The 10,468-nt window shown below is 46.1% G+C and overlaps 1 protein-coding gene across 8 annotated transcripts in view; it reads left to right on the top strand.

Moving 5' to 3' along the window:
• The first annotated feature begins 1,638 nt into the window (after positions 1 to 1,638).
• RMC1 (regulator of MON1-CCZ1) overlaps positions 1,639 to 10,468 on the top strand; it is a 28,596-nt gene continuing 19,766 nt past the window's right edge. For 2 of the 8 annotated variants that reach the window (XM_050767996.1, XM_050767999.1), the window contains exons 1-5: positions 1,899 to 2,159; positions 2,821 to 2,897; positions 5,376 to 5,460; positions 6,399 to 6,455; positions 7,592 to 7,678. In XM_050767996.1, coding sequence (XP_050623953.1) covers positions 2,058 to 2,159; positions 2,821 to 2,897; positions 5,376 to 5,460; positions 6,399 to 6,455; positions 7,592 to 7,678 — 408 coding nt within the window. In that variant the 5' untranslated portion in view covers positions 1,899 to 2,057. Of the gene's footprint in view, positions 1,703 to 1,898; positions 2,160 to 2,820; positions 2,898 to 5,375; positions 5,461 to 6,398; positions 6,456 to 6,510; positions 6,818 to 7,591; positions 7,679 to 7,987; positions 8,091 to 10,468 lie in introns of those variants that run through there. The other 6 variants (XM_050767997.1, XM_050768003.1, XM_050768000.1 and 3 more) reach the window with 6 other exon arrangements.

Raw genomic sequence — 10,468 nt, 5'->3', positions numbered from 1 at the left:
CAAAGGTGGAAACAGCTCACATGCCCATCAACAGATGAATGGATAAACAAAATGTGCTATATACATAAAATGGAATATTATTCAGCTTTAATGAAGGACGGAAATCCTGACGTGTGCTACTTGGATGAACCTTGAGGATATTTTGCTAAGCAAAAGAAGCCAGACACTAATGGACAAATACTATAAAATCCACTTATATGAGATACTTAGATTAGTCAAATTTAGGGACAGAAATCAGATTTGCAAGATAAAAAATTTCTGGAAATGTATTTCACAATAATGTGAATATGCCTGACACTAACTGAACACTTCAAAAAGGATTAACATGGGGCTGGATGCGGTGGCTCATGCCTGTAATCTCATCACTTTGGGAGGCCAAGGTGGGCAGATCACCTGAGGTTAGGAGTTGGAGACTGGCCTGGCCAACATGGTGAAACCTGGTCACTGCTAAAAATACACACAAAAAAATTAGCTGGGCATGGTGGCAGGTGCCTGTAATCCCAGCTACTTGGGAGGCTGAGGCAGGAGAATTGCTTGAACCTGGGAGGTGGCGGTTGCGGTGAACCGAGACAGGGCCATTGCACTCCAGCCTGGGCAACAAGAACGAAACTCCATCTCAAAATAAAATGTTAAAAAAAATAATAATAATAATAAAAGGGTTAACATGGGGGCGGAGCACTGTCAGTGGGAGAATCACTTGAGGCCAGGAGTTTGAGACCAGCCTGGGCAACAGAGAACTCTGTCTCTACAAAACATAATAATAAAAAAACGAGCCCAGTGTGGTGGCATGCACCTGCGGTCCCAGCTACTTGGAAGGCTGAGATGGGAGATTGAGGGTGCAGTGAGCCGTGATCGCACCACTCCACTCCAACCTGGGCAGAGAGAGACTCTGCCTCTGAAACAAAAAAAAAGGGGCTAACATGGTAAATTTCATGTTTCTTATCAAGTAAAATTAGGTTTCCCTGTTACTAGGAAGGAGTAAGGATGTGCTATCCCAAAATATGTCCAAAAATTGGTATATTATTTTGAGCTAAAAACACTGGAGAAATTGTAGTTTCAGAAAAGGCTAGATGGCCTGTCATTTCCTACAGGGAACAAGCAGTAAAGATTCCTCTGGGAGTGGTACCCTCTCTGTACCCGGGCCAGAAAATAGCCCTTATCACCAGAGACTGGGAGTTGGGGCTGCAATGGACCTGAATAAATGAACTTCCCAAGTAGTACTTATCTTCCACTAGTTTTACACCCCCCAAGATTTTTCCTAGTGACTCCCTTAGAAATGTATCGCTCCTAACCAGATGCCTTTTGTGCTTTCTTCTCAAATGCATCATTCTTTGTCTAAAAAGTATAAAAGCATCTTGCTTTGGCCACTTCTTCACACCTCACTCTCTTTTCAAGGTCCCCATGAAAAACTTATAAAGTGTGTATGCTTTTCTCTTGTCAATTCGGTTTCTGGCTCCAGCGGAAGAGCCCGCAGAAGCGCTGAGGCGGTTGGAGACGGTCTCTGGCGCCCCTGCACCTGCTCAGCGAGCCTTCAGCCCCTTCTTCCTGACGAAGCTCCCAAAGGCTGGAACTCTGGCGCAGGAGGCGCTTGGGAAATCCTCCCGAAAGCAAGGAGGAGCCTTTCCTAGACCGGGAACGGTCCTACGCCAGGGGACAGGCCGGGGCAGGGGCGACCGAGCCGCGCGCAGGAACCTGCAGCAGGGTAGGGTTGGCGGCCCCGCCGCCCTCGGTTCGCGGGGAACCACACGGGCTTCCGGGTCATGCCGCCGCGTTCCTCCCGCCCTCGGGGAGAGGGGAGGAGCCTCCAGCACCGGGTGGGGCGTGGTTACGGCCGATGGGCCCCACCGCAGCCAGACGCTGCCCGTTTAAGCGCAGAGGACCGCAGGTCACGTGGTGGGCGGGGTGGGGGCGTGGCACCAGGAAGCGGCGTCCGCGCCGGGCCCAGAGCAGCAGTCGCAGCCGCAGCCACCACTACAGTTCGGGCCGGGTTCCACCGCAAGCCCCGCTCCACGCTGGCTGCCGCCCTCGGGGCCCCCACCGCGGTCGCGGCGCCCGCCATGGGCGAGGAGGACTACTACCTGGAGCTGTGCGAGCGGCCGGTGCAGTTCGAGAAGGCGAACCCTGTCAACTGCGTCTTCTTCGATGAGGCCAACAAGCAGGTCCGGCGGCCCGCGCCTTCCTCCCCCGCGCGGCCCTGCCGGGGTCGTGGGCGCACCAAGGCCGGTCTCGCGCGACCAGGCCTGAGCGTCCCCTCCTGTCCGGTCCTGTCCTGTCCCAGCGCGGGAGGCGGCGCACGCTTCTTCCCTGTTGGGTGGGCTCAGCCGCGGCCAGGTGTCCTCGCAGGTGACCCCGGGGCTGGACCCCCGAACCAGCTGCGCGGACGCAGTGGCCTCGTGGCCAGTGTCTCAACTGTTGGCTCGCCCGTCTTTTCTAGGCTTCTTTTGTTGTCTTTGTCATTAGTTACACTCTCAGTCAAGGTTTTAGACCTCGAAATTTTTATCTTCCTTGAAATTTTGTAAAGGGGGAAAAGGCTACTTCAAGCGCATCAGCGGTGCTGATGCGCGAACCGGCCTTAGAACTTGGAGCCTCGGGGACCCGACCCAGTGTGGCACAGTGGGCCACACTTGGAGTGGCATCCTTTTCGCTCTCTGCTCTTGGTTTTTAAAATTCACATGAGCAGCCAAACATCTGTACCTTGATATGTGTTACTTTAGTTGAACCCAGGGTAGTGTATAACAGAAATAATCGCTTGCGGGTCGGCTTATGAGTTTAGATCCTTTCAGAGTTCAGGCTATTAACCTTGCTGCTTTTGCCTCTCAGGTTTTTGCTGTTCGATCTGGTGGAGCTACTGGTGTGGTAGTTAAAGGCCCAGATGATAGGAATCCCATCTCATTTAGGTAACGTCAAAGACACTTTAAGATCATTTTATCATGTAAACAGAATGGCGTTTTTCTAATTCAAAAGGTTTTTTATAATTTAGTCATTTGGCCTGCCCTAAGAGGCCTGAAGTGTGTGTGCGCACATGGAATCCCTGTCTGTAGGGAGGGTCTTAGTGGCACTTACTAGCACCTCTTGTCAGAGTGGAATATCTGGAGCATTTCATTTGGGAGCCAAATACTTCAAAAGTGGGCACCCACTTCCTGGCACTGGAAATTAACAAGTCAGCGTGAAGATGTGCCCATTTCCGGTTTGTTGACAGAGGAGGGCCTTCGTTTCTTTAGCCCAGGTATTTCCAGAGTAGCAGGTGAAGGAGATTCATTGTTTCTCATGTAGTAATATAAGAAAATCATGACTGCTACTTAAGGTGACTGCATGGTCACAGTTTGCACTGTTGAACAGCCCCTTTCACTTTCAGAAGTGGCTCGATTTGGATGATAAGCTATCTTGCCACGTTAACGCTGGTGCTTACAGAAGGTGAAAGTTTAATGTAGGCCCTCAGTTCAGTAGTGACTTAATTTTACTGTTGGCCTGTGTTAATGAGAAACTGTCTTTTTTTTTTTTTTTTTTTTTTTTTTTTTTTTTTTTTTTTTTGAGAGAGGGCGCCTCCTTCTGTGCCCAGCTGGAGTGCATTGGTGAGATCTTGGCTGACTGCAACCTCTGCCTCCCAGGTTCAGGCGATTCTCCTGCTTCAGCCTCCCAAGTAGCTGGGATTACAGGTGCCCACCACCACGCCTGGCTAATTTTTTTGTATTTTTAGTAGAGATGGGGTTTCACCACGTTGGCCAGGCTGGTTTCAAACTCCTGACCTCAAGCGATCCACCTTGGGCTCCCACAGTGCTAGGATTACAGGCATGAGCTACTGCACCTGGCCTAAGCAAAGTTTTTTAAAGTATGGATGGGGTTTTAAAGTGTGGATGGGGTTTGAGCATGGTGTTTTGGGGAACTCCAGGTCTATGTAACTGAAGGTTACACAGGGTGTGTCTACAGGGAAGGGAAATGGTGGTGGTGTGGCCACTGGCAGGGGTCAGCTTGAAACTTACGTATTCTCCTATGGAGTTAGAGCTTTATCTTATTGACATGTCAGGTGGCGTGTGGCATGATCGTGTCAGTGTTTGGAAAGATCATGCTGTTCACAGCACGAGGCTGGCTTAGTTGGGAGCCTGTCAGAGTTAGGGATACCATGGAGAGTAGCAGTCAGCCGAGCCAGGTGTGGTGAAGAGCGGAGCTCTGGCGATGTAGAGTGGCACTGCATAGGCAGTCAAGGGATACTTAGGAAGATGGGTCTCTGGTAAGACTCGGGGGTTGGTTGGGTGTGGAAAACAAGAGTGAGCCCATGATAATCTAGATTGAGGACGCTGAGAAGTTTGGAGGGGGGAAGGTACTGAATTTAAAAAGAGTTTTTAGACTGGGCACGGTGGCTCACATCTGTAATGCCAGCACTTTGGGAGGCCAAGGTGGGTGGATCACTTGAGATCAGGAGTTCGAGACCAGCCTGGCCAACATGGTGACACCCCATCTCTACCAAAAATACAAAAATTAGCCGGGTGTGGTGGTGCGAACCTGAAATCCCAGCTACTCAGGACGCTGAGGCAGGAGAATCACGTGAACCTGAGAGGCAGAGGTTGCAGTGAGCTGAGATCGTGCCACTGCATTGTAGCCTGGGCGACTCCATTGCAAAAAAAAAAAAAAATTTAAAAGCAGCTTTATTGAGACATAGTTGGCACACAATAAACTGTACACACTTAATATTATACAATATGTGAGTTTTGACATGTATATACCCATGAAACCATCACCATAGTCAAGGCAACGAACATATTCAGACCCTGAAAAGTTTCCTTGAGCCCCTCTGTAATCCATCCCTTGAGTTTGCTTTTTTAAAATGAATTTTTAATTTAAAAAAGTATGTATTTGAATAGAGGCAGGTCTTGAACTCCTGTGATCCTCCTCCATCCTCTCATAGTGCTGGGATTACAGGTGTAGGCCACTGTGCCCAGCTGAGTTCACTTTTTAACTTGTCTGAGGCGGTCATGAGACACTTTAGTGGAGCCATCTGGTGCATCGCAGGTTTGCATAATGAATGCGCTGTGAGATGCACAAGTAAATAGTTCTTTCCAGAAGCTTTGCTGTGAGAGAGAAACAGCAGTCATGGAGAAGGCTCCTGTGCGGGTCTATAGTTATTTATGTTGCGAACAATTCTCAGGTGATATGTGTGTGTGATCTCAATTCTTCAATCACTTGTTTTCCCAGCAAGTTGTTTCCAGTTGGATTTGGTAGTTTGAAAGAGGTCCTACCGATGGCTTCCGAAACATAACTTTAATTTTAGACTAGAATTTGCTGCCTCCTGAATATAGGTTGTGTCTTTTGCCTTTTCAATAAATGATAGTAGCTAGAATTAGATTATTTAACTACTAACACATTCTTTCTTCTTAAAGAATGGATGACAAAGGAGAAGTGAAGTGCATTAAGTTTTCCTTAGAAAATAAGATATTGGCTGTTCAGAGGACATCAAAGACTGTGGTAAGACTTATCTTTAAAATATAGCATTAAAGGGCATTAGAAATGCATTTGGAAGAGAAGGAATTGCAAATTTTCAGTGTTAAAGGAAACTTATTATCTTACTGTTGTGAAAGGTGTAGTTATGTTGCATTGTATTAGAGCCTTCAAAAACGAAAAAGACATTCGAGTGGGTTAAAAAAAATGACCTTAGTTTGATTTTTAAATTACATTAAACATTTTTTTTGAGCCAGTCTTCCTTTGTTGCCCAGGCTGGAGTGCCGTGATGTGATCTCGGCTCACTGCAGCCTCGATCTCTCAGGCTCAAGTGATTCTCCCACCTCAGCCTCCCTTAAAAATTGTTAAAAAGTAATTTGGAACTTTGTGTGTCTTTTGTATTGCTTGATAGCTAGCAGCATAGACTGTGTGAGGTATATTTTTGGCTACTTTGTGAATTAGCCTTCTCATCTCTCATTTCTGAGTGCTAGATCTGATAGGAGCAGATATTCCAAGTCGAAACTGCCTGCAAGCACTTTAGCCCTTGTAAATGTTCGCCATTGCTGTTTGTAGAGTAGAGGGAAGGCTGTTCCAAACAGGCAGGATCCTCTCGTGGTTTCTTCCATCAGTTTTAAGTGTTAAAGTCTTGGGGAAGCCTCTTAGTAAGTGCAGCAACACATTTCTCTGACATCAGCTGCTTGAGGAATGAATTTGGAAAGGAGTTACTAAACTGTAACTGAATATTTGTATTAACTTAAAAAAAAAAAACTGAATCGTAAGCCTGCTGCTGTTGAGACAGATGATCCGAATTGGTCTTTTTATCTTTCCTGTGTTTGGGTTGTCTTCAGTTATTTTCTGGTCACTTTTTAAGTTAATATTTATCTTTTTCTTGTAGTATGCCAACATAGGTTGGCAGTATGCTGCCTAATCCAAATTTGTGTGTATGTGTGTGTTTTTCCTTTCAGGATTTTTGTAATTTTATCCCTGATAATTCCCAGCTGGAATACACACAGGAGTGCAAGGTATGACCCCAGGCCCTTTCTCAGCGGCTGGCATCAGTGGTGTTGAGCTGGGTGATGTTGTGGAGAGCGGGGGGCATCGGGGCCACAGGGAGCCCAGACTTGAAGTCAGACCGTCCCTCATGTTGATTCCAAAACTGGAGTCAGGCGGGGTGTTTGCTTTGTGACACTGAACAGTTTTCTGAGTTTGAAAGCTTGTTCCTTTGGAGCGGGGAGGGTTCAATGGATGACGCGTGGTGAACACCCAGTGGTGCCAGCCCTTGGGGGCTGTCGTCTGTCTTGCCCTTTTTCTCCTCACTGGGCCGACAGCACATCTGGGTCTGGGCCCTGGGATCCCTCACAGCCACATGGAGCGGAGGTTTCTGGTGAGGAGTTTCTTTTTCTCTTTCCTGAAGTTTCCTTTCCTCAATTTGTTGTCTTTGTCTTGTCCTTTCTTTCTTGCTTCCCCCAGGTGTTGATTCTAATCCACATTAATGAGATTTGCTGGGTGTCGTAAACTAGGCTAGAGGGAGCTGAGCTAAAAGTGGCAGTGTGGCACCCTGGGCGCTGACAGAGGCTGCTAGTGGTTGGGGTAGGGCTTTCTGCATCTTTGGGGCTGTTTTGCTCAGTGGAGTTCAGGGTGGACTATTCAATGAGGAGAGGTGCGTCCCCACCACTGTCCCCCTGCCCTGCGGTGGCCCCGTGTGAGGAGGCCCTCAGCCTAGTCCTGCTCAGCCCTGTCTGCCCTTGAGCGAGTAGGGCGTGTGTCTCAGGGTCCTCAGCCCACTTTGGTCAACACTCGCTAAAGACCCTTAGGCCTTTGTACATTTGTAATAACAGTCTTTGTAACATGGGTGACTAAGAATGTCGGCAGTAAGGTGCTTCCTGCAGGTAGAAGCTGCTGTCTATGAGCTCTGGTTGGTTGCCTTTCTACAAAACACACACTTCCCCTGTTCTGTTTAGGATTCAGGTTCTTGAATGAAGAGTTACGGGCAAAAATCAGGGAACAGTATTTCCAATAAAATTTGTTTTGTTAATTAGTAAACTTTCCGAGGAACTTTCATTAAAGAAGGACAAACTGCAGAGATTGTTAAGCTTTTGAACAGTTATATATATTTTTTCTTATTAATTAAAAATGTTTTTAAAAAATTTTTTCTTAGACTAAGAATGCCAACATTCTAGGATTCTGCTGGACTAGTTCTACTGAAATTGTCTTCATAACAGATCAAGGAATCGAATTTTACCAGGTATTATGTTTATCATTTATGTTTGTTGGTAAAAGTTCAGTGATAGCATTCTGGCAGCCTTTTGAATTCAGTACTGAAGAGAATTTTTTTTTTTTTTTTTAGCATTTTTTAGAGATGGAATCTTGCTCTGTTGCCCAGGCTGCAGTGCAGTGGCATCATCGTGGCTCACTGTAATCTCAAACTCCTGGGCTCAAGCAATCCTCCTGCCTCAGCCTCCTGAGTAGGTAGGACTACATGCATGTACCATCATGCCTGGCTAATTTTTATTTTTATTATTTTATTTTATTTTATTTTATTTATTTTTTTGAGATGGAGTTTTGCTGTTACTGCCCAGGCTGGAGTGCGATGGCATGATCTCAGCTCACCACAACTTCCACCTCCCAGGTTCAAGTGATTCTCCTGCCTCAGCCTCGTGAGTAGCTGCGATTACAGGCGTGCGCTACCATGCCTGGCTAATTTTGTATTTTTAGTAGAGACGGGGTTTCACCATGTTGAGGCTGGTCTCGAACTCCTGACCTCAGGTGATCTGCCCGCCTCGGCCTCCCAGAGTGCTGCGATTACAGGCGTGAGCCACCGCGCCCGGCCCTGGCTAATTTTTAAATTTTTTTGTGGAGATGAAGTCTTGCTATGTTACCCAGGCTGGTGTCAAGTTCCTAACCTCGACTCCTGCCTTGGCCTCCCAAAGTGCCAGGATTTCAGGCATGAGCTGCAGCACTCAGCTTTAGTCTCTCGCTGGGGATTTTATTGTTTTTTTTTTTTCTAATTGCAAGTAGTACCTTAAAAAAAGAAAGCGGGGGGTGGGGCTTGGTGGCCCATGCCTGTAATTCCAGCTGTTTGGAAGGCCAAGGTGGGCGGATGGCTTGAGTCCAGGAGTGTGAGACCAGCCAGGCCAACATGATGAAATCCCATCTCTATAAAAAATACAAAATGTTAGTCAGGTGTGGTGGGGTGCGCCTGTAGTCCCAGCTACTTGGGAGGCTGAAATGGGAGGACTGCTTGAGCCCAGGAGGCAGAGGTTGCAGTGAGCCAAGATCACACCACTGTACTCCAGCCTGGATGATAGTGAGACCCCATCTCAAACAAACAAACAAAAAATCTTCATTAAAAAGTGGGCAAAGGTCAGGCGCAGTGGCTCACACCTGTAATCCCAGCACTTTGGGAGGCCAAGGCGTGCAGATCACCTGAGGTCAGGAGTTCGAGGCCAGTGTGGCAAACATGACGAAACCCCATCTCTATGAAAAATACAAAAATTAGCCAGGTGTGGTGGCAGGTACCTGTAATCCCAGCTGCTAGGGAGGCTGAGGCCAGAGAATTGCTTGAACCTGGGAAGCGGAGGTTGCAGTGAGCTGAGATGGTGCCACTGCACTCCAGCCTGGGCAACAGAGCAAGACTCCATCTCAAAAAAAAGTGGGCAAAGAACATGAGCAGACACTTTTTAAAAGAAGACATACATGCGAGCAACAAACATAAAAAAGCTCAACATCACTGATCATTAGAGAAATGCAAATCAAAACCACAATGAGATACTATCTCACACTAGTCAGCATAGCTATTATAAAAAAGTCAAAGAATAACAGATGTTGGCAAGGTTGTGGAGAAAAGGGAACCCTTATGCACTGTTGCTGGGAGTGTAAATTAGTTCAACCTTTGTGGAAAACAGTATGGCGATTCCTCAAAGAGCTAAAAGCAGAACTACCGTTTGACCTAGCAGCCCCATTACTGGGTGTATATGCAGAGGAATGTAAATTATTCTACCGTAAAGGCACATGCACGTGAATGTTCACTGAAGCACTGTTCACAGTAGCAAACACATAGAATCAACCTAAATGCCCATCAGTGACAGATTGGATAAAGAAAATGTGGTACATATATACCATGGAATACTGTGCAGCCATAAAAATGAACAAGATCATGTCTTTTGTGGGAACATGGGTGGAGATAGAGGCCATCATCCTTAGCAAATTAACACAGGAACAGAAAACCAAAACCACATGTTCTCACTTCTAAGTGGTAGCTAAATGATAAGTTTTGAATGCAAAGAAGGAAACAACAAACACGGGGGTCTACTTGAGCAGGGGAGGGTGGGAGGAGGGAGAGGAGCAGAAAAGATAACTATTGGGGACTGGACTTAATACCTGGGTGATGACATAATCTGTACCACAAACCCTCGTGACATGAGTTTACCTGTGTAACAAACCTTCACGTCTATTCCCGAACCTAAAACTTAAAACAACATTCAAACATTGCAAGATACATAATATGGAAAGCAAACGTTCCCTATAATCCCAATAAATAATTATTATGAACAGTTTGGTGCATATTCCTCCATTTTTAAAAATAAATACATACAAACTTCTTTTTAACAAAAAGGGGAATGTTGTATATAAACTTTTGCAGCTAGCTTTTTTTTTTTCCTTTCCAAAGTGTATCTTGGACATCATTCTGTATTTTATTCTGACTGGGTAGTATTCCACTGTATGGATGGGCTGCAGCTTAACCAATTTTTTGTTGTTGGACATTGGCTGGTTTTCCATTTTTTTGTGATTACAAATAACCCTTCAGTAACATTCTTGTACACACTTCTTTATGTTAGAGGGAGAGTTGCAGTATAGATATGAACATCTGAAAAGCTGAACCGGTATCACCAAATTTCTTTTAGATATGTGCATTTTCACTAGCAATATGGGAACTTCTGCTTTTCATACCTTTAGGAGAACTGGATATTATCAGTCCATAGACATTTGTCAACCTGAGAGGCAGACTTTTCTTTTTTCTTTTTTTTTGAGACAG

Source organism: Macaca thibetana, chromosome 18, assembly GCF_024542745.1.
Source record: "Macaca thibetana thibetana isolate TM-01 chromosome 18, ASM2454274v1, whole genome shotgun sequence".
NCBI classification, from domain to species: Eukaryota; Metazoa; Chordata; class Mammalia; order Primates; family Cercopithecidae; genus Macaca; species Macaca thibetana.
Note: the sequence above shows the minus strand (reverse complement) of the source record. Positions and strands in the feature narration are given on the sequence as shown.